The 25,040-nt window shown below is 37.5% G+C and overlaps 1 protein-coding gene across 22 annotated transcripts in view; it reads right to left on the minus strand.

Annotated features, from left to right (window-relative positions):
* Positions 1-8,143, minus strand: part of ABI3BP (ABI family member 3 binding protein) — a 301,592-nt gene extending 293,449 nt beyond the window's left edge. For 17 of the 22 annotated variants that reach the window (XM_020999881.2, XM_078146656.1, XM_020999876.2 and 14 more), the window contains exon 1: positions 7,977-8,142. In XM_020999881.2, the coding sequence (XP_020855540.1) occupies positions 7,977-8,055 (79 nt within the window). In that variant the 5' untranslated portion in view covers positions 8,056-8,142. Of the gene's footprint in view, positions 1-7,976 lie in introns of all 22 variants that reach the window. The other 5 variants (XM_078146663.1, XM_020999893.2, XM_020999891.2 and 2 more) reach the window with 1 other exon arrangement.
* Between the last annotated feature and the right edge of the window lie 16,897 nt (positions 8,144-25,040).

The following is a 25,040-nucleotide window of genomic DNA, read 5'->3' on the forward strand; positions in this document are numbered from 1 at the left end:
TATTATTACAAGGAGACCATTGATCTAAAAGAGATGGATGTTTACAGTACAGAGCAATTTGCAGTCATTGAAAACACTACAATTTCCCAAATGTAAACCAATCCAATTTCTTCCCAACTCCAGGCCTAGTTCATTGTACATGCACATCATCTATCCAAGAAATAAATAATAATGTGCTAATTCAAGGCTGCCTATCCAACAGCATGAAAACTACAGCAATACACTATTTCGTTATTTTTTTCCAGTGGGGTTGGTTACGACCAGCGGTCCTAACAAACAGTTCTGTGGGGTGGGGAGAAAGTATGTATGTCACACTTTTAAATTTAATCAGGATTATTAACATTTTCCCATCACTTTTCTAAGTTTAGGCTACCAACAAAATAATAACTCAAGTCCCGATTTGTAGCATTGGCCAATTTCTAACAAACACTGAAAATTTTGTAATTGTCCTTTGAGCTAGCATATCCTTGTAGGTCTCAATTCATAAGCATTGTTGTAGATTTTACTGAAGAATCTTTGTGTGTTCGATGACCCAATATGATTATTACAATGCCACCTATGAACAGGAGCATTCAGAGAACCTTGCCATCATAGAGAACCATTTTTTAGACTAGGCAGGACATCTTCCTTGAAACTAGTGAACATCTTAGGTGAGTCTATACATCCTTATTTTATACCTTTTCTGGTGTTAAGACTCAGCAGAATGTGAAGAAAGCAATCTGAATATTCACATCTGCCATAATATCGTATATGATTCTATTTTGTGAAGGGACAACATCTTGTTTGAGAGAACCTTCGAATCTGTACTTTTTTCTACCAAGTCAAATGCATTAATTTTTTAAATAGACATTGGGATTCTTGTATTCTTTATATTACTTAGCAATGTGACTATAAAGATATAGATTGCTATAGAAAATTGTCTGAGAAAGTCCATCTGTTCCTTTCTTGTGTTTTCACCAAGGGTACCCAACATTTTTTTTAAAAAGTTTAAATAAATGAGATAGCAAACATAACAAGGGCGGAGTTATTAATGGCTTCTTGGCTGTCCTTTTTTTTTTTTTGGTAGAGTGCCATGTTTGTATCTATTCTTATCTTCTTATCTTTTAAATGTCTTAGAAAATGATCTCTGCATATCTTTATAATTGGGTCACCTCAGTGTCTTTGAGTCTTTGGCCATGCCCAGCTTCTGGTCCTAGACTTATCTTCTTAAGTGCCATGATTACTTCCTTACATGATCTATTGGGCACAATAGACAGAGTCCAAATGTAGTGGTTCTATTACTGTTAACAAAAGTAGATCACTATAGAAACAAATGCTAGCAGATCTGTACAACGTCGCATCTGCTTGCCATCCCCCTTTCAGTTTCATTTACAGACGTTTTTAGGATGAGCTGAATGGTCTGGGTCTCACACCAGGCTCTCTTCAGGCTCACTTTCTTCAACAACCTCTTTCATTTCTTGATCATTAGCCACATATTCCAACATGTTTTGTTTTGTTTTAGGCTATTCTTACCTGAGGCCACTTTTGCACACCAAGTATAATATGTTAATATCACTTAATATATCTTGTCAAGTTCTTCATGGGAATTCTCTACTTTTTCATCTTTTGTGATACATGTTAGCACATAAGTTACACTTATTTTAATGGAAGGCTACTTACATTTGCTCATTTTAGATATAAGAAGGCAAAATTATCAAGTGTCTTATTTTTACCCCATGCAATTTTATTTCTTGCTTTTGGATAATGAAGCTAACTTAGCCGGCTTTTCACCCATCTCTCCGAGAAGCACCTATAAGCATTCTTCTAATTAGTTGGCACTTCTTTATTATTTCCTATTTTATAGTTTAAAAAATATAATTCAAGATATGGGTCAGTTCTTTCAAGCTGTTGGACAATTATTGTAAGAGTACAATTCTGTCTACAAGCATCAATTTAACTGTTGGCACTACTAACTCATACCACATGTTCTTAATAGTCCCAGAAGTGGTCGTTCTTTTGAAGAAAAAGATTTCCTCCTGTTAATCATGCTATTAAAATTATTCTCAAAGGTTCTTTTAACCAGAATATCCTTTCCTATTGGAACCAAAAGCTGCTATTCCCATCTCCAGCGCTGGGTGATTTTCATGAGCTAAAATATAGCTATAACACCAAAACTGCCCTTTACTACTCTCTCTGGACTCCTCTTGAGAGAGTCTGAGACTTAAATCGTGGTGCTTAACTAGGAAATGCTAGTTTTAATTAGTGATCTCTCTCTTTACCTCTTTAATTGTGAATTTCTAGCCAGAGGCTCTGGTGGCCACCCACCCAGTTTCCTTCCTCCCCTTTCTCCAGGCAGTGCCCATTAAGTTTTCTCTTCCTTTTGGTGTGCTTACATAGAAGTGTCTGTCAGTTCAAAGCTTGGAAATACCTTTCTACCTCTTAGCTTGTTCCCTATGGAAACTAGAAGAAATGATCCCATAACACGTCTCTAAATAGGTCCTCTTGGAAGTAATTTTGCCTATAGCTATGTGAGTCGCAAAATTTGGTACGTGGGCAGTGGTGGGTTGGTAAATGATAAAGAATCAGCTCTCTGGTGAAAAATAAATGTAGCCATGATACACTTTTAAAGTTCAGTCTGCGTTATGAACATTTTTTCCATCACTTTCTCAAGTTGAGACAATTAAGAAAACAATAAATCAAGCCTTGATTTGTAGATTTATAAGGTATAAATACTCACACTGGAGCCGGTTAGATCTGGCTCCAGCACGCACTGCAAGGAAGTAACACATGGGTCCCAGAGAAAAGACAAACTCTCTTCTTCCAGCTCCCCTCTCCCAGAAATATTTAAAACCACAGTCTCAGAAGTCAGCATTCCAAAAGCATCACCAACTGCTGAACTTTGGGATAGTGTTTTCATCTTCATAGCAATCTACACACTATAAATAAAAGAAAATCAGTGATTCTGACTCAGGTGAGAATGTAGTTGTGTTAAAGAAGAAATAGCATTGGGTTCAGAGTCCAAAGGCCAGGGTTACAGTTCTGACACTTACTAGCTGGGTAAATCTGTTCAATAAAAATCTGTAAACAGTGATTGTAATACTTGCCCTATATCACATCATAAAATATAAGGAACTACATATATGTGAGAAAAGAAGGAAAGGAAAAGGAGGAAAGGGAAGGGAAAGGAGAAAGAGAAGGATAAGAAGGTTCTACTTTGCTATTCCATTGTAGCATTCAACTGACCAATAGAGACTAAGGAAGTGAAGGACAAACTCTGGCAAGACTTGAAATACAGGTTGGATGCCAGACTATACATCTGTCAGAGAGATGGTCTAGCCAAAGTTGGAGAGATTCATCTTCAGACTGGCTACAAGGTAAGGGGTTGTGTTCCTCCTCCACTCACCTGATAGAGAAAAGGGCCAGGCTTGGAGTCAGAGGGATATAGATTCAAGATCTGCTTCTAAAATATAGTAGTTAATAAACTTGTCCATTGGGAAGAGGAAGTTTTTATACTGGAAATTCCTTACACTGAAAAGAATCCCAGATATGTCTCTCTACCCTTCACCCATGCATTCCTTAAAAAAAAAAGAAAGAAGAAGAAGAAGAAGAAGAAGAAGGAACTCATTAAAACACCTCCTGAGATAGGGAAGAGTTGCTATCTGCATTAGTGGAGGGAATGCCCACAAAGAAGAATTCATGGATTCTTGGAGTATTAGTAGTGGTAATAGTAATTATTATTACTAATAATGACAAAACAGTCTTGAAATAATAACCTTTGCTTTCTGAATGATCTCAACTTGCATATAGTGGTTTTACAAAGAGGTGACTTAAGTAATTGACATTCTATTTTGTGTTTTATTCATCTCCTTCTCTACATGTTGTTCCCTGTGACCAAATTTTAACTCTTTTCCTTTTTTTTAACTCTTTTCATGCTAAGCAAAAGAAGTCTCATGTTGTAATGCCAAGAATAAATGGGTCTTGTGCCTCCTCCTCCCCATATAACTTGGAGCTGAAGTGGAGTAAAAAAAGAGGATTGTTTTAGATCAATTATAACAATAGATAATTCTCATGGAGACTGTGCTATGAGCTGCCAAAGCCCTCCCAAAAAACTGAATTTGGCAACATCTCTCTGTGAAATGTCAGTAGCTTGGATGAGCTCTTCACAAGAAATCAACCCTGAGGGAAAGTGTATGACTTGGCATTCAAGAACTCCCCTAACTAATGAATGAGAAGAATGACATTTAGCTTTTTTGGAACCTATTCTATTTATTTAATGAGATCTTCACAACTACCCCAGACACTTGCCTCTCCATGTTAGGTGCTTCATCCTCTCCTGGTCCCAAGTGTAGCATTATAGAACCACAGATGGTCATTCAACCTCAACCCTCCATTTAATAGATAAGGAAACTGGAGCACAGAGAGATTTAATGACTTGCCTTAAGATTCTGTAACAAGTACAAAAGCTAGAATTTCAATCTCAGTCCTCTGACTCCCAATTTTCTTTACGCCATGTTAATGGGATGTATTTCAATAATTTGCTTTTTAATCATTGGGATAGCTTTCAGTATCTTCAGTTATTCTTTATATGAGATTCTAGGCTCTCCAAGGGCAAACACCTTGTTGATTCAGATCATAGATTTAGAGCCAGAAAGGATCTTTGTGATCCAACTCAAACTGAGGCCTGAAGAGGTAAAAAGACTTGTCCACAGCTCTGACTCCAAAGCCACCCTCATTTCTGCCACACTACCCATTCTCTAAACACTTTCTGTCTAGCACCCAGCATGGCAATTTATGCAAATAAGCACTTGAGTTGTCTTTTGAAAATGATGATAACATGTTTACTTCAATATTTTAAGGTTCTGTAATTTCACCATTAAGGGTAATTTCTTCCCTGACATAGATTGCAATCCCCAAGGATTTAATGATCTTTGAGAGGTGCAATTGCCAAAAAAAAAAAAAAAAACTCATCACCTTTCAGTTAACCTAACGAAGGGACTCTCTGACCTTAGCTAGGGCTGGTCCTCAGAAATAAGTCCTATTGCCTGCCCTACATTGGAAACCTTTCCAGCTTAGTTAACACCTGCCAAAGCTTGGGTGGCAAAGTAGATAAGAATGTGGAATCTGAGGTCAGGAAGACCTGAGTTTGAATCTTGCCTCAGGATTATGGAATGTGCCTTATTAGGCATATCACCCTGGGCAAATTACTAACTACCCTCTTTCGGCCTCTAGTTCTTCACCTGCAAAATGTTAATAATCGCACCCACCTCGCAGGGTCATCATGAGGCTAAAATGAGATATTTGTAAAGTACCTTGCAAACTCTAAAGCATTATATTAAAGGTGGTTATTACTCAGGAGACTCTGAACTTAGCTTAGTCTAATCCTCAAGCAGCAGTCACATCACCTGGCCTCCACTGAAAGCCTTTCAAGGACTGTGGTGCACTGGTGCTGGTATGCCCTTCAAGAACATTTGCAGAATGATGAGACCTCAGAGTAGGACTTTTGTGGAAGAAGCCATGTGATGTTTATGATAACTCTTTATTATTTAGTTTTGCCATCTACAATATGGAGATTAGATTATAGAGATAACAAAAAAATAAGGCAGTAGCATATTTTAGAATTTATTCTATGAAAGGGGAAAAAAGGTATTTAGATTGCAGTCCAAGGTAAACAATTTCCCAAATTTGATGTTTCAGCCCCTGTAACACAGTGCCTTGAATACTGTAGGCACTTGGGTGGGCACTTTGAATTCTGTTAAACTGAATTAAAGGAAAGAAAGAAAAACTCGGTTCCATTCAGATATGGTTTTAGCAAAAACACATACAAAAACCCCCCAAAAATCCGTATCAACTGAACATTTCCAAAATAAAGAGAATCTACTGTAAGAGAATCATTTCTCTGATCTTACCAAATACAGACGTTATAAGTAAAAAGATAAGGATATATATATATATATATATAATATATATCTATATCATATAGATTACATAGGTATACATAAATATGTTATTTATATAAATATATATTTGATATGGCTACTAGGTGGCTCAGTGGATAGAGTGATGGATCTGGTGCCAAGAAGATCTGAGCTAAAATACTGCCTCAGACACTCTCTATGTGACTCTGAGCAAGTCACTTAACCTCTGTCTGCCTCACTTTCCTCTTCTGTAGAATGGGGATGAAAATAACATTTGCCTCCCAGGGTAGTTGTGAGGATAAAATGACATAATATTTCTCAAGTGCTTTGCAAACTTTAAAGAACTATATAAATGCTAGCTATTATTATTATTACTATTACTATTAAGAGGTTTGTATCCTTCATCTTGAATGACATTTTTTTCCAATATTACTGGAAAAGGAAAAATGTGTTAAGAGATTTCATCCAGTGATTGCAACATAATAATTAAATTTCTTGGCATTGTCAGAAATCTGCAGTAACATGGTTATGTCTGTTATTCCACCATACTGAATAAAAAGTAAAATAAAACCATGTGTAAACTGAGAAAGCTCAGTCTCCCAGAAGTAAATGGTATGTCCTGATTAAATACATCCTTAGATACAATGAAATGGCATCAGTTATGTCTGAATGCCTATGAAACGTACTTGAAAAACTAACATTTTAATTTACTAAGGCATGACATTCCAGGTACAGGGAGGTTCTCTGTGTAGTGTCATCATCTCTGTAAATGAGTTAAACAGTCACATGTGAAGAAACTTAGATTTATTACTTGGTTTTGCACACACACACACACACACACACACACACACATACATACACACACACACACACACACACACACACACACAAAACCCTTCAGTGTTCACACTTGAAATTCAAGATAGCCTTTACCGGCTAGCAAAAGAGTGTGCCATTTGGGGGGCAAAATGAGCCAGAGCAAATGATGTGGGGAAAAGACGTCTAGGAATGACTGGAGCCTTTTGGGCTGAACACATCTTCTGTTCCAATGTCCTGGGTCACTCACGGGCAAGCTGGAGGACTAGTGGCATTACCACTTTTAGTATTTCCCCTAATAAACATCTAAATAGTAAGTTACAGCCTCTTTCTATGATCCTGCTGACTGCAGCAGTGTGCAGCCCATAAAATGTCCTTACAGACCAGAAATCTGCTGAGAAAATCAGTGTTGTGAAGGGACTGTACATGCCACCTTGACAATCTTACTCGGAAGTGGAAAATGAGCCCTGAGTTTTAGAGCCAATGGGCTAGTTAGGTTGTTTCAAGAGCCTAAATTTAGAAATATTTAAATATTCTTTTGCTGGTAACATGCATAAACAAAATACCAACACTGAAATCAGTTCAATTTAGCAAGAAGACAAAGGGGGAGTGTCCTTTCAAGTCCTGCAAACCCTCTTCCAAACTCCGTCCAAACAAATGTGCACATGACCCATTTTTGGTATTTCATGCCTAGAATTCTCTTAACCTTCCCTCTGACAGGTATATAGGCAGAACTCATCCAAGTACCCAGGAGAATACAAGTTTCAGGACGACCTGAGGCTGTTAATTCCCAAACTAGTAATGAGATAATGAAAAGAAAACACGAAAACACACACACACACACACACACACACACACACACACACACACACACACACACAACACACACACACACACACACCCCAACTTTCTTCTTTAATAGAATTAAAATGTCCCTCTAATTTGGATTGCTCTTTATGTATGGTTGCCTAAAACCAGACCTTAACAATTCATTAACATCTTCTAAACTTAATGAAAGAAGACTCTACTTTGATTTTAGCATGACAATAAAAAAGTCACTGGTAGAAGAGCATATTACTGCAGAATTAGAAGCAAAATCAGAGTTTAAAATAAGTTCCTCCCAAACCTGGATTTCGTCTGCACTGCATAACAATTTCCTTATATAATACAGCAGAGCAGATTGTCTCAACACTTGAAAACGAATGTATTCCAACAAGTCATATTAAAAACAGAAGGAAAAAAAATAACATGGTTAGAGCTACTTGCCTTTTGGCAATTTCTGTGCATTTCCCACGGTTAGGGCAATATTTCCACAGAGAAGTAGAAAGACCAAGCTGGAGATCATGGTTACAAACCCAAAGTCACAGTGTGAGTGATGCTGGTGGGTATCATCCAGCCTACTGGAGCTGCATTTAAGTGAACTGCTCTCCCAGTGACAGGCTGCAAAAGTTAGGCATGAGCTTACTTCACAGGGGGAGGAGACAGAATGACATCACAGCCTTCCACTTAAAAAAAAAATTAGGCACAACAGCATAAAAAATTATCAACATCACACTCCCCTCTGGTGTATAACTTTCTAGCCTCTGCTGTTATTGCCTGTCTGTCTCTTGCTGTCTCTCAGGAATACAAAGTTGAACTAGTGATCAGTTTACTCTAAATCAAGGGGAGAAAAGATCCTGGGTAGTTTTCAAAACTGCTTTTGAAATCCAGAGGAGGAGAAGATAATAAAAGAAATCTGAATTTTTATGGTGAAAAAAAAAGTACAACTTCCCTAGTTGGAGGCTTGCCATCCTAAAAATGTCTGTTTTTAATTGCCTACTAAATTAAGTCAGTTCTCATTGTGGGTATAAATGGGAGAGAATTCTTCTCCCTCCCAGCTCCTATGTTATGTGAATCATTGAAAGAACAGAAATGGCTTATCAGCAAGAAGGTCTGTAACTTTAACATTAGAAGGAGGCCTATCAATTGACACAATAATTTTAAAAATAATTTTATTATAATTTACTATTATCTCTCATATCTCTGCAAATACATTTTAAATACAAATCATTTCAAGTAGATAAAATCATTTAATTTGAAATAATTATTTTCACAATAATATCCCTATTTTCTTTGCCTTATGAATTAAAGAAAATATACTGCATCAATTGGCATAGATTGATCCCTTGAGGTATTTTCAAATTTCCATCCTTTTTCTATACCCACTCTTTTTGGAAGGGGAAGGGGACTAGGCATAGGGAGAGAAGCACCAGACCTGGGGTTTCCTAGGTGAGAGGATAGTGCATCTGCCAGGGCATTGAGAGACAAAGAGATTTGCCAATGTTCACACAATGGCATGGGTCAGAGTCAGGACATGAGTCAGGACATGAATCCAGATCTTACTGGTTCCAAGGCTACCCTCATATTTACTTCCCCAGACTGCCTCTCAGAGAAACTTTAAAGCCTTTAAAATATTCAGGTGATTTGGATCTTTATATTTACTCTTTGAAAGCATTGTTATTTTTTAGAAGGGTTTCTGTATAAAAAAAAAAACAAAAGACTAAGATTATATATAATAAAGGCTTAGTGGGAATAAAAGTGATCAGAGGAATATCTTGTCCCCCACTCCAAATAAGAGTGCTAATAGTTTGCAGTCTCCAAAAGAAAGTTTTGAAAGATGCATTACTAGAGTCATTTAAAACCAGACTGTCCTAAGCACTCACAACAGGAATGCTCTGGCACTGAGTCCGGAATGGACATGATTATTTAACAGGTCTTTTTCATCTCTAACTTTTTTTTTTAACTTGATGAACAGGCAGGGCTGTCAGACTCCCAAGCTTGGTCCTTCATCCAGCTGGCCGACTTCGTGGGGATTCATATGCCGTTGCCTCCAGGCTCAGATGCTGAAGCCTCTGTGGTACATTGGAGATTTTTTGAGACAGCCTAGAATCCAGCTGAAATAGTCACAAGGAGCCTGCTTTTAAAAAAAACAGGGAGAAGGGAGGGTACTAGAATAAGAAAAAAGGTATTCAAGAAACTGTTACTGCTCCATCACTATGATAAATAAAGACTGGATTAGTAATCATCTTGACTTCTGACTGACTGAATAGCCCTTCCCCTGTGTATACACACATCACATACATGTATTTGTACACATATGTGTGTACACATCTAGATGTATGTATTGATACACAAACAGATGTATACATACACACATCCACATATACATGCATGTGTGTACATATGCATATAAAATTTTCAGCTAAGCTACTGAGGCAAAGAGCTGCTAAGCAGCTAAGTGGCAGAGTGGACAAAATGGTGAAGAACTGAGTTCAAATCCTGACACAAACACTAGCTGTGTAACTTTGGGCAAGTCAGTTAACTTCTCTAAGTCTCATTTGTAAAATGGCAATAATAATAACACGTATCTTGTAGGATGGTTGTACGAATCAAATGAGATTTAACATATAAAGTTGCTTTATAAACCTTAGAGCATTATATAAATACTAGTTATTATCATTATTGTTAAATAAATTCCATTAGCCATATAAAAGCTCTGACTTCCTCAGAAATATGGTAAGGGATTTAGATAATTTATATCACTTTCAAGATTTTAACCTTCAATGAAAAGAGAATTTTCTGTCAGACAAGAGCCAAAGAGAATGCACAAGAATATGTGATTGGATCCTTTATTTGGAGAAAATAGTGGTGGCATGGACTTGAACTTCTCTACTGTCAAAGTCAGAAAAAATGATAATTCAACAAGCACTTATTTTTAGAAGTATTTTATTTTTTTTCCAATTACATCTAAAAACAATTTTTAACATTCTTTTTTTTTAGAATTTTGAGTTTTCTTCATCCCTTCCTTCCCTCCCCCAAATTTAAAAGACGAGCATTTTGTTATAGGTTATACATGTGCAGTCATGCAAAACATATTTCTGTATTAGTCACGTTGTGAAAGAGAATATCCCCCCCCCTCAAAAAGAAGAAAAACAAAGAAAGTTTAAAAAATTATGCTTCAATCTTCATTCAGACTCCATCAGTTCTTTCTCTGGTAGCAAACAGCATTTTTCATCATAAGCCCTTCAGAATTGTATTGGATCATTGCTGAGTACAACTAAATATTTCACAGTTGATCATTGTACAATATTGCTATTACTATATACAATGTTCCCTTGGTTCTGCTCTCTTCACTTTGCATCAGTTCATGTAAGTCTTTCCAGGGTTTGTTTACTTTTTTTTTTTTAACATCCTGCTTGTCTTTTTTTATAGCACAATAGTATTCCATTACAATCATACACCACAACTTGTTTAGCCATTCCTTAATTGATGAGCATGCCCTCAATTTTTATTTCTTTACCACTACATGAAGAGCTGTTGTAAATATTTTTATACATATCGATCCTTCTCTCTCTCTCTCTCTGTCTCTCTCTCTCTCTCTCTCTCTCTCTCTCTCTCTCTCTCTCTCTGTGTGTGTCTGTCTTTCTCTGTCTCTGTCTGTCTCTCTCTCTCTCTCTGATATACACCTAGTAGTGGCATTGCTCCCTTTGAACATAATTTCAAATTCTCTCCAAATGCTTGGCTCAGTTCACGATTCCACCAACAATGAATTACCATCCCAATTTTCCCATATCCCCTCCAATGTTTGCCATTTTTCTTTTCTGTCATATTAGCCAATCTGATAGGTGTGAGGTGGCACCTCAGAATTGTTTTAATTTTCATTTCCCTAATCAACAGTTATTTAGAGCATTTTAAAAATATGACTATAGATAGCTTTGATTTCTTCTTCTGAAAACATCCTTTTCATACCCTTTGACTATTTGTCAATTAGGAATGACTTGTATTCTTAGAAATTTGACTCAGTTTTCTATATATTTAAGAAATGAGGCCTTTCTCAGAAAAACTTGCTGTAAATTTTTCCCCCCAGTTTTCTGCTTTCCTTCTAATCTTGGCTGCAATGTTTTTGTTTGTACAAAAACTTTTTAAAGTAATTGAAATTATACATTTTAAATCCTGTAATGCTCTCTATCTTTATTCTTTTGGTCATAAATCTTCCTTATCCATATAGATCTGACAGGTAAACTACTCCCCTAATTTGCTTTTGGTATCACCCTTTATGTTTAAATCATATATCCATTTTGGCCTTATTTTGGTATATGATTATTGTTGTTGTTGTTGTTGTTGTTGTTGATTCTTCATTCCCAAAGAGGACCAATGACATCATGAGGGTGATGTCTTGACTTGCACATGAATTGGGTTTAAGGGAGACAGAGCTGCACAGTCATCAGCCTCACTCTCTCCTCCAGAGTCATTGAAGTTCAGTGGCAAGACAAAAGTCAAGATGACTGCAGATGGCCCAGGATGCAATGAGCAACCTTGGTCTTTCTCAGAATATGGTATGAGATGTTGGTTTATACTTAGTTTCTGCCATACTACATTCCAGTTATACCAGCAGTTTTTGTCAAATGGTGAGTTCTTGTCCCAAAAGCTTGGATAGTTGGGTTTATCAAACACTGGATATTTCTGATCATTTGCTAGTGTGCATTATGTACCTAATCTATTCCATTGATCCATCATTGTCTTTTTTAGTCAGTACCAGATTATTTTGATGATTACCTCATTGTAATGCAGTATGACCAGGCCACCTTCCTTCACAATTTTTTCATTGATTCCCTTGATATTCTTGACCTTTTGTTCTTCCAGATGACTTTTGTTATTATCAGCAAGCACTTATTAAGTATTTACTATGTTTATGCAAGACAAGCAGCATTGTAGAGTGGATAGACTCAGCCTTGGGATCAAGAAAAGCTGGATTCATGCCCTACCACTTGCAAGTCAATGAACACCTCAGGACCCCAGATAATTCTCTAAGATTCTGCTATTAACATGTTATTGATCTGGATTAGAAGAGGCAGTTTCAGTACCTGATGTTCTACAAATCAATGAAATCACAGATTTGGATGAAAATGCGCATATAAGAAACTCTGCTAGACACTGGGGAGAAGATAAAAAGGACATAGACCCTGTTCTCATGAAACCTATAATCTAATGGGGGATGGGGGGAGTAGAAATCCAAGTGAGTGAATGAATGGCACATCATTTAGTAAGCACTTACTATATGCGGAGTATTGGGAATACAGAGAGAAAGCAAAACTGCCTCTGTTTTCAAGGAGATCACAGTTCTAATGGGGAGGAAACAACATATAAGACATTTTAACTGAAAGTCAGATGGAAAGATCCTAATGTCGTTAGGGTACAGTAACAAAATAAATGATGATGAATTTTCTTTAATGTCATTCCTACTAATAGAATATTAAACATTCCTGATGTAGAACCATTTGACAGTGTCAAGGACTTGAGTGGTGAGAACTTTCTTTTCTGGGTCTTCAGTAGCAGAAGATATGTTGACAAATATGACAAATATGACAAATATGGCAGTTAAGTGGTGCAGTGGAGAAAGCACCAGGTCTAGAGTCAGTAAGACTCATCTTCTTGAGTTCAAATCTGGCTTCAGATCCTTACTACTTATGTAACCCTGGGAAAGTCCCTTAACCCTGTTTTTCCTCAGTTTCCTCATCTATCAATTGAGCCAGAAAAGGAAATGGCAAACCAGATACCACTCCTGTATCTTTGCCAAGAAAACACCAAATGGACTCATGAAGAGTCAGATACTACTGAAAAACAACTAAAGAACAATGACAACAACAACAAATATGACGGCCAGGGAGGGTAGAGGAGGAGGAAGAGAAAGAAAATGGGAGGGGAAAGGAAAAAAAAGAAGATAAGAGGGGAAAAAAGGTAAGATCCTTCTTACCATTTAGCTTAAGATCTTAGATTTAGAGCTGGAAGAGGATCCAATGAGCAATTGATCCCACATTAAAATCTCATATACATATGTACATATGTATATGCACATACATATACATATATTAATGTAAATACTTGTGTTAATCTCTTCATTCATTTGAAGTTGGATAAAATGAGCCTTCTAACATCTTTTTCAACACTGAGGCTTCACCATTCTACATTCTTTTTTTTTTTAAGAACTATTTTCCCTTTGGTAGTACAGGTAAAAGAAAGGAAACTATAATAGAAGTTTAGAATGATACTCTTAAAATGTTATTTTTCAATATTGTTTTATACTAAAGATTTAAGCAGTTTTTAATCATTCCATTACTAAAAATGAGATTGCTTTTCATTAAAATTCATAAATCTTCCAGAGGCAAGATGTTTTTCAATCATTTCAGTTGTGTCCAACTCTTTGTGACCCCGTTTGGGGTTTTCTTGGAAAAGATACTGGAGTGGTTTGCCATTTCCTTCTCCAGGTCATTTTACAATGAGGAAACTGAGGCAAATAGGGCAAAGTGACTTGCCAGGGTCACACAGCTAGTAAGTGTCTGACGCCGGATTTGAACTCATGAAGATGAGTTCCTGACTCCAGGCCCAACGCTCTATCCACTAGCAGGGTGACTTGGCTTCAAATTCCAATGCTGACATTTTACAGCTATGTGGCCTTGGGTTAGTCAACTAAACTCTATGTATTTCATTAACCTCAGGTCTAAAACAGGGATGAAAATACCCATATTATCTAGCCCACATTTATTGTGCATTCATGGCACAAGTTATTGAACCAGGAAATGAAAATACTTAATAATATGCAAAATATATTGATGGGGGAGAGAAGGGTTAGAACATAGTCCATTTTGTTTTACTTCTTAATGTCATATGGGAAAAATCAGGGTACTGTGTTTTCAATTTAAAACTTCTTATTGACTTAACATATGAGTTGCCACAAGTGAATCACATTCAATGCCCATTTAGCATAGTTCTCTGTCTCTGACTGTAGTATCCAAGGCAGTCTGCCAAAGAGCATGTTATTTCCCCTCTCCAAAATGATTCTATCTAGAAGTTTAGGGATGAAATGCAAACATCCCCAAATTCCTTATACTAACCTGTTATTTGCTTATCAGCTAAGAATTTTGCTAAATTCTTCTTGATACTTTTTGCATTTTTGGACTGTATAAGCTCTTGAGGTAACAAGTTCCATATGTTTATTACTCACAGCATAAATAGAATGGAAAATTATTTTATTAAACATGCACTATGTGCCAAGTACTGTGCTAAGGTCAGCACTGGGAATTCAAAGAGAAAAGTGAGTCAGTCCCTGCTCTCAATGAGCTCACATTCTAATAGGAGGAGACAACACCTACAGAAGAGTTCAACTCTAGGGCAGATGGAAAGGCCTGGTGATCTTTAGAGAAAATTATATATTAATAAACATTAGGATAGCCAATGGGAGACAACTGAATATACTAGCATATATCATAGTGGACTTGGAAATCTAAGAAGAACTTGATGATTTGGAGGGCCTGGGACATAGTAGGAATTTTGTAAATTCTTGTTTCTTTCCTTCTGTATATTATGTACCTACATTGCATTCTATATAATCTGTATAGTTTGAGATCTGGTACTACTAGGCCCCCTTTCTTTTCCACTTTTTTCCCATTAATTCCATTTTTGTTCTTCCAGATGAATTTTGTTACTGCTTTTTCTAGTTCTGTAAGGTAATCTCTTGATATTTTTATTGGTGTGGCACTAAGTAAATTAATTTAGATAATATTGACATTTTTATGATATTGTTTGGCCTACTCTATCTAACCCCTGTTCTCCCATTGGTATGGGACTCTTTCCTTCTTGGTGTGGATGAACATCCTGCCCTGAGTGGTGTGGGGTGGAGTTGGTGAGGGCAGGAGACGTCCAGCCTTCTTCACTCCTCTTTGGGATCCTTCAAGCTTCAAATCTTCTTTGGGACTCTTTAAGATTGAGTCATGTTGGATGCTTCTGGCTTCTAGCTTTGAGAGGAAAGATGGAAAAAGTCAATCCCACTTCAGGTTGCTGAAGGAAAAGACTCTGGGAAGACATGAGAGGAGCTGGAATTTTCTATCATGACCCTGTCCCTGGCTTGAGACTAGAGACTTCAGGGAGTTTGCCCTTAGATGACACCTAGACTTTCTTGGTTGAGGTGAGTTACCTCACTCTCAATGGGAGAACTCCTTTGCTCTGTATTGTTTGGTATATGTTCTCCTATGTATACCTTCTCTGATATCTCTTTTGCTATGATTTGGATAAATTAGTTCCTTTAATATTCAATATGTATATTCATTGTAAAAATGGTGTTTGGTGGGAAAGGGGTCAGACCTTGAATATGGAGGTTGGAGATTCCTATCTCTCTAATAATGATACAAAGTGATCAGAAGTTAGATCATATCCCTTAGATTAGCAATATTTAAGGGAGTAGATAAATAAAATTCTAGCCTCTCTCTGAGGAGAGTAGAGTGGCCTCTGGGCAAAACTTCCTGCTTTCTCTCTTGGCAGGAATAAAAGTTTCCCTTGGACAAGGGTAGGGACAAAAGAGGCTAGAGATATCTATTCTGCCTTCCTTTGAGGCAGACGAGGATAGCCCTTGCAACATGTCACTCTCTACATATTTGGAGTTTTGTTACATCTAATTATTTAGTATTCCTCTAATGAGGGAGAAGAAACTAATATATCTTCAGTACCTTAATGTTTTCAAAGGGTATTCAATGAGTTAAATAAGAAAAATAGAGGTCCTGGTAGGGGGGAGGGTAGATTGGTTCTCTTTCATGGGGCTTAAGAGGAAAATTAAAAAAGAACGTAAAAGGAATACACTAATATAGAAAGGAGGAAGAGGGTGGGACTTGCTATTTCTCATCAATGGCATGCATGAGAAAAGTATACAAATGTGGAGAAAATCAGGAGTGGGAGAACTATCAGATAAACCTTACTTGAACCACACGAAGGAGTGTTGAACACACACACACACACACACACACACACACACGCACAGAGTTTCATGTAAAAATATATGTATCGAACTGAACAAGGAACCAAGTAGGGACAGGAGTGGTCAGTTAAAAGGAAGGATAATCCTAGAAAGAGAACATCAGTCATTTTTCAGTCATGTCCAACTCTGAAGAAGAAAGTGAGGCTGGTGACCTTGCACAGACCTCCCTCACTCAAATCAAAGTCAATTGCCACCTAGCTGCTCCTAGGGAGGGCATGACCACAAGAAAAACAAACTTCCTGATCCTAAAAAGGAGGATTAATAGAGGGGAAAGAAAAACTAGAATCTAAGGAGTGCTTTAGGTTGTCTTTTAGACAATTGTGGAGTAGCTGAACAAGTTGTAGGATATGAATGTGATAAAATATTATTGCACTGTTCAGAAACGACAAAAGAGACAATTTCAGAGAAAACACAATATTACAAACTGATTAAGTTAAGAATATATATATTTTTTGGAACACTAATGCATTGTTGGTGCAGTTGTGAAATGATCCAACCATTTTGGAGAGCAATTTGGAACTATGCCCAAAGAGCTATAAAAATGTGCATACCTTTTGACCCCGCAATAGCACTTCGAGGGCTATATCCCAAAGAGATAATAAAATGGGAAAAGGACCCACATGCACAAAAATATTCATAGCAGCTCTTTTTGTGGTGGCAAAGAATTGGAAATTGAGAGGATGCCTATCAATTGGAGAATGGCTGAGCAAGTTGTGGTATATAAATGTAATGGAATACTATTGTGCTATAAGAAATGATGAACAGGCTGACTTCAGAAAAACCTGGAAAGACTTGTATGGTCTGATGCTGAGTGAAGTGAGCAGAACCAAGAGAACTTTGTACACAATAACAGACACGTTGTGCGATGATGAATATTGACAAATTTAACCCTTCTCAGCAATACAAGGATCGAAGACATCCCCAGAGGCCTCGTGTTGGAAAATGCTATTCACATCCAAAGAAAGAACTATGGAAGTTGAATTGCTATCATTTTTTTTCTCTTCTGTTGAGTTTTGTTTCCTGTTTCTAATGGCTCCTTCTATTGGTTTTAATTTTTACTTACAACTTCACTAATATGAAAATTCGCTTAATAGGAATGTAAATGTATAGCGTATAAGAGATTATGCGCTGTCTTGGGGAGGGTGGTGGGGAGCAAGGGGGAGAAAAATTTTAAACTCAAAAGCATATGGAAGTGATTGTTGATAAATCAAAATAAATTAATAACATTTTAAAAAAGAATATATTATTTTTAAAAGAATTCAAGTTGCCACTGTGTATATTGTCTGCTGACTAGAAAATAATTAGATTTGGTAGAGTAAAATGCTGCCTTAAAGGCTCTCACCTCCAACAAGATGTTACCCATGAATATATCAAAATTCCTCAAGAGATATAACAATAGATGAATTTTTCATTGTCTTCTGATAATCAATATCAAATGACACATAATATAGGAAGATATTTGCTAAGTATTTGCTTCTGTCATAAAGGCTATCCAAAGAAAAGTCTAGATTTAAGAGGTATTTCCTATTAATTATGATGTTCTCCATTATGCGGATGATACTGTACTGATTCTCTTAAAACCCTAGAACATTGCAGGATCCATGAAGATAGGGATGTCATTGATCTAGAGAACTCTAAGGTGAAGAAACTCCATTGGCACATAGTAGGTGCTTGATACATGTTTATCAGCTGACTGACTTCTACCAGTACAGTTTGGCACCTTATCTGTAACTAAGGGAGTTTCCTTGAGCACTGAGAGATTAAAGAACTTCTCCAGGGTCATATGGCCATTGTGTCAAAGGCAAGGCAAGTTAAGAAGCATTTAAATGCCTACTATGCAACAAGTATTGCTCTGAGTACTGGGGAGACAACGAAAGGTAAAAAAACAAAAACAGTCCCTGTTCTCAAGGAGCTCCCAATTTAATGAGGGAGGCTATTGTTTCCCCAAACAACTATATATTAACAAGATATATGTAAAGTAAATTAGAGATAATCAACAGAGATGGAGCACTAGTATTGTGGGAGGGAGGTAAGGAAAACCTTATTAAAAGTGGATTTTAGCTGGGATTTGAAGGAAGCATAAGAAATCAGGAGGTTGAGGTGAAGAGGGAAAACATTCTAAGCATGAGGGAGAGCCAGAGAAAATACAGTCACTGCCTTGTGTGAGGACTGCAGTGCAGCCAGAGTCAGGGGATTGTAGAGTTTGAACAGAGCAATTGATATTTGATTCTGGAGGCAATAGGAGCCACTGAAGTTTATTGAATAAGAGAATGATATGGTTAGACATACCTTTTAGGAAAATCATTCTAATCCATTAGCAGTTGATGAACTAGAGCAAGGAGAGACTGGAGGCAGAGAAAATAACTGGATATCTGATGCAATAGTTTCAGAAGTGAGGTGATGAGAGCCTGCACTAGGGTGGTGGTAGGGTCATAAAAGGTAAAAGGGCACATGTGAGATGTTGCAGGATTTGAAGTTAGAAGGGTCTTCCTGGCTGAGGCCAGTGTTCTATCTACTGCACTGAAACTATATACATGAGAAAAACCAAGAAGAAAGCCTATTGTCCAGGCTGCTATGGATGGATGAGCATGGATGAATATCTAAGATGATTATCTTAGAGAAACATCAAAAATGGACATTGAGCAGGCTCAGAATTGAACATGAGTAGGATAGAGGACTGGGTTTCCTTCAGGACATGATGAAGTTCCTTTAACTATTCCTACCTTCTCCCTAAACAATAGATCCATTTCTTTAACACCAATAGTATTCTTGTGATGCTATGAATATGCCTGCTATCATGTATGAGCTATAATACTCTCTGAAGACCTGGAACACCTAAAGGTGCAATTGCGAGACACATGGTCATCACAAATAGATTGCAACCCTCTTTAAACCAGGAATGACAGAAGAAGTGATTTGCAAAATATTTTTGATGAGAATGCTAGATAAGCTTGACCAGTATTTTCTCATAATACAGTGAAAAGCCACTCCAGAGAAAAGAAATCTACAAAAGGCATAAGATTAAACTTAAGCCAGATCATCCCAAGAATTCATCAATTGAACTGGAAGAAGAAATAAAAATGAAATGGAACATATTTATAAGGTTTGTATAGCAGTCCCTTCTCATTATTAACTGGACTATAAGTGGGGTAGTTCCAACTCATTGGCACCTGATGCACTAAACATGAGGAACTGGAAGTCATATTTAAGAGAATGAAGTTGGCCAGACTAAATATACTCAGAAGATGCCCATGCTGGAGGGAACATGATTTTAAAGGCAGTCAAGGATAGGTTTTCAAGTTATATCAAAGTAGGAAGAACTCCATAATGCTGGAAATTTTGAGCTATATTACTATAAAAAATTGTGCCTAAGAAGACATCAGCTATTGCCAAGAAATATGCCTACTTTTCTCTATAAAGTCTTTATAAGAATAGTCTATGCACGTATCAAGGGTTTCCTTGATAAAAGGATGAGAAAGGAAATAGGCGGGTTTTAACAGATGATTCTCTCCAACAAACCATATCTTCAATGCCAAATAATTAAAAGAAAGCTATGAAAAATATAAGGTCCTGATATGTTTGTTGTTAGTTGACTGCAAGAGTTAAGTAGAAGAAAACCCAACCTTAAAGGCTCTTCTCTAACCAGTTTCTCCTGTGTCTGTATCAGGGGTGAGGAACCTGTGGCCTCGAGCCACATGTGGCCTTCTAGGTCCTTGGTGTGGCCTTTTGACTGAGTCCAAGTTTTACAGAACAAATCCTTTTATTAAGGAGATTTGTTCTGTGAAGTTTGAATTCAGTCAAAGGGCCACACTTCAGGACCTAGATGGCCACATGTGGCCTCGAGGCTGCAGGTACCCCACCCCTTGTCTATATTAAGATCAGACAAGATTCTTTAAAAAATGTAACCACAGAGAAAATTTTGTTCAAGGATCTTGTATTAAGTAAGACATAGAGAGAGACACAAATGGTCCCCAAAGGTTCTTATCATGCTTCAGCAGCCTAGCTATGGGTTTTCTCAACCTTTGTATTCGTTCCAACCTGTACCACTGAGTTAGTCTCCATTGTCCTAGACCTATGGTATTACCTGAAGCAATAAGTAGATGCCCAGAATGGTCTTCCTCAGCCTGTCTGGGTCATAGTCTGAGGTATAGAGGAGGGATGCTTACCCACCCCACCCTTAGAATTGTTTCACCTAGGATTGCTCCACCTAGAAAAGTATTTATAAGGCCATATTCATTAAACCCATCCAAAAATAGTCTCTTAATCATACCTTCCTGAAAAAAAAAATTTACATGAATCACAAAAAAAACCCAAAGAAATCTGATTAATTCAAGTAAAAAGTTCAACATAGAAAAATGAGCTAAAGAGCAACAAGAAGAATGCAACAAAGAGTTTACTGGAGGAGTTATTGTAATCTTTTATTCATGTGCAACCAGTTGTCAAGACCCAGGATTCTGTAATAGTCATCCTTGACTTGTGAAATCCCAAATAATCATGCTTCCAACACTGGTAATCAGAGGGAGCAAATTAAATTAAATCGGTTGAATGCCAGTCACACCAAGTTATTCTGACACCACTTTGAATTTGTCCAGACCTGACTGGCATTTCTTGGTCCAAATAACTTGGATTGTTAATTAGTATTGTGGGTGAGCTGTGGCTGCAAAGCTTGTCTGAAGAAAGTCCAACAGTACTCATGAGGCCAGAACAAAACGGGAGATGCCAACAACCTGAATGCCAAAGTGTCAACCCTTTATAGAATCAGACTCTTGAAACTGGAAGGAAACTCAAAGGTCACCTAATCCAACCCCTTTACAGTATCCTTGGCACATGGTGATCCACAAGTGAATCCAATCTTTGCTTGAGGATCTCCAGTGATGATGAACCCATTGCTAGTATTGGTTTAAAGACATCCAGTGATGGGGAGCTCATTACAGCTTGATGCAATCCATTCCAGTTTTGACAGTTATAATAATTAGGAAATGTGTCCAGATATTGAACTGAAATATATCTCTCTGTAACTTACATCTACTGAGTGAATGTAAGAATAAAATATTTGTTAAGTGCTTACTATGTGTAAAGCACTATGCTAAGCACTAGAGGTGCAAACAGAAAAATAAAACTCCTTGATCTCATATTCTAATGGGGGAGACAACACATATGAAAGGTTTTGGCTATAAGTGAGATAGAAATATCCCAATAGTCCATTGGGTAGAACAGCAAAACAGATGGTTATGCCTTGTCTTTAATTTCATTTCCTGATAGAATCATATCAGTTTCTTTTTGTTGAACTACTGACAATGTTAAAGACTATGGTGGCAAGATCTTTCTGTACTAGGTCTTCGGTAGCTAAAGTTATAATACCTATAGGAACAGTTGCCAGACCGCATTTCCACAAGGGTTCCTTCTCACAATGATGGCTGAGGGCAGCGGGTTGGAAGCATTGCTCTTCCCAAGGTCTGAATTCAGAGCTCTGGGCTGCGTCCATCAGGATCTAGGGTGGTCAAAGCGGTGACGGTAGTGGTGATTTAACTTGCTTGGCACAGGATGCCTCCTGTTTCTCCCTCAAGGTGCTTTGCTGATTCAGCTAGGCTGGTGTGCCTATCCTTTGGGGGTTAGGGGGTGGCAGTTGGTTGGTAGTTGGTTGAGATAACTGCCTCCTTCTCCACAGAAGTTGCTTCTACAGATGATGGCTGTGAGAACTGAGTGGGATACAGGCCAGGCAGTCAGTGGGATTGGGGAGGGGGAGGGGGTGCTGCCATTCCTAGTGCTCTTGTGCTTATCTGCCTGTTGAAAGTAGTTGGTTACTCATGGTCATGAGGAAGGTAGGCCCCTTCTCCACAAGGTCTCCTCCCCTCAAAGATGTCTGTAGGGACTAAGCTAGAGCAAGTCCGGCAGTTTGAGGGTCACTGCTATTCCCAAGACTCACTCTGTGATCTCACTAAGGCATAGTACCGTGTGACTCCTCCTGTCCTTTCTCCATAAGCTTTTAACTAATCCTCATATGACGTGCTTTCAAAGCCTCTTACTACCCCTGTGGCAGAATGCTTTGATGGAGAAAGTAGTCCCCACCAATGAAATGGCAAATCCTCGAAATACTGAAGTAAGAACTTTGTACAGGACACTGTTCTAGGTACTGAAGATACAAAGCTATGTCTGCACATAGATATGTTTTATGTACATACATACCTCTTTGTATTCATGTCTTATCTCCTACTTCCCCACCAGAGAGTCTACAAGTTTCTCAGGGTCAGGAATAGTTATCTAAAATTTTGTACTGTTTACCCAGAACAACGTATATGGTAAGTGTTAGATAATTTTTTGTTATTGTTGTTGAAAGAATGAATGTCAGGGTTTCTGCACTGATGCAGAATAATTAAATGGGGGAAGATAAGACATGTACACAGAATCACAGAGTTGGTAGAGACCTTGGAAGCTTGCTAGTCCAATCCACACCTCAGCAAAAATCTCCTCTATAGCAGACCCAATAAATGAATCCAGTCTTTGTTTGAAGATCTCCAGTGAGGGAGAATCCATTACCTTTCAAGGCAGCTGTTCCACTCTTGGAGAGTTCGGATTATTAGGAAGTTTGTCCTTCTATCAAACCTAAGCTTATATCCTTGTAAACTTCCCCCTTTGCTCCTAGTTCTGTCCTCTGAGACCAAAGAGAAAGCATCTATTTCATGAAGTCCTTCATATATTTGAAACTGCTACCATATAGCCACAAAAGTCCTTGCTTTTTCCAGGCTAAACATCCCCAGTTCAATTCAAGTTAGTCCAACAAGTGCCTACTGCATGTCAGGTTCCTTCAACTAAGCTTGATATGGCATAATCTCATTATCTATATCACCCTCTCATAGCTATATTCCACATTGTCAGTATCCTTCATAAAACATGGTGTCCAGAGAAGAAGACAGTGCTCCAGATGAGGTACAATCTGGAAATAGTACAAATAAGACCATTATCTCCCTCACTCTGTAAATCAGTGGTTTATGGTAGTATTCATCTGTAGCAATGGACTCTCAGGTGGGCAGCATGGAATTATTGCACAAGGTCTATGGCTAATAATTCATTTTTGAAATAACTGAATTTTAATAATATAATTATTTCCTTTTTTAATTGAAGGGGTTCTCACACTCAAAAAAGTTGGGGATCACCTACTGTCAACCAAACTTACATATTTATTAAATATTATATAGGTTCAATCATTCTGGAAAGGATTTATGCAAATAAAATAACTAAAATATCCATATCCCTTGACCTTGAGATTCCACCGTTAGGCATATACACCAAGGATATCACTGATAAAAAGAAAGGCTCAGTGTACACCAAAAATATTTATAGTACCAATTTGGGGGTAGCAAAGAACTGGAAACCAAGTAGATTGGAGAAGGATTCAACAAACTGTGGTACATGAAGATAATGGAATACTTTTGCTCAATAAGCATGTAACAACGAGCATAATGAAAGAAGTATGAGAAGACTTACTTGAATTGTGGCAAAGTGAAATTAGCAGAACCAGAAAAACAATACACACAATGACTAAGATTGCATAAATGAAAAGAACAATGACCAAAAAACAATCAAAACTGACTGTCGTAAAATTATAAAGAATAAGCTCAACCCCAAAGATGCCTCCTTTTGTTCTTTTTGAAAAGGATGGAATCTGTAAGTGTGGAAGATTGCATATAATATCAGAATTTTTCCACGTATTGATCAGTTTTCTGCTATTTTGGTTTTTTTCTCTTTTTTTCCCTTTTGTTATAAGTGCAAGAGAAGTCGCCCCAAGGGAAGTTCTTCAGGAGGATAGTAGGGGAGGACTATGAAGGGAGATCTATGTGACATAAAAACCAAAGATATCAATAAAAATATTTTCTTAAAAAAAGAGCACTGGTTTTAGAGTCAAAAGACATTAGCTCAAAATCCATCCTAGCTACTTCTTGTAGCACTTGCTTCCAATGTAACTTTGGGCAGATCCTTTAATCTCTCTGGATGTCAGTTCTTTGATCCGCAAAATAAGTGTGCTGAACTATATTATCTCTAAGATTCCACTTGCTTTCAATTCTATAATCCAACTATTTACCTCATAGGATTGTTATGAGGATAATGTTTTCTAAAGTGCAAAGCACTGTAATAAATGTGTGCTTTCTTGGCTACTCATGTTATTGACTCATATTGCACTTACACCATAAACCCTAAGTTCTTTTTCATATTAACTCTTGCCTAGCTACATTTTCTCTGATACTGTACATGCCCAGTTGATATTTTTTATGATCCCGATATGAGGCTTCACAATTTTCTCTATTAAATGTCATCTCATTAGATTCAGCCCACTGTTCCAGCCTTTAGCATAGGGATAGGTTGCTAACTTTCCCCAAGTCCCAACTATATTGTTGTTTACTCATTTCAGTAGTGTCCTACTCTTCATGATCCCTTTTCAGGATTTTCTTGGCAAAAACATTGGAGTGCTTTGCAATTTCCTTCTCCAC

Source organism: Phascolarctos cinereus, unplaced genomic scaffold, assembly GCF_003287225.1.
Source record: "Phascolarctos cinereus isolate Bilbo 61053 unplaced genomic scaffold, phaCin_HiC Scaffold_726;HRSCAF=1367, whole genome shotgun sequence".
NCBI classification, from domain to species: domain Eukaryota; kingdom Metazoa; phylum Chordata; class Mammalia; order Diprotodontia; family Phascolarctidae; genus Phascolarctos; species Phascolarctos cinereus.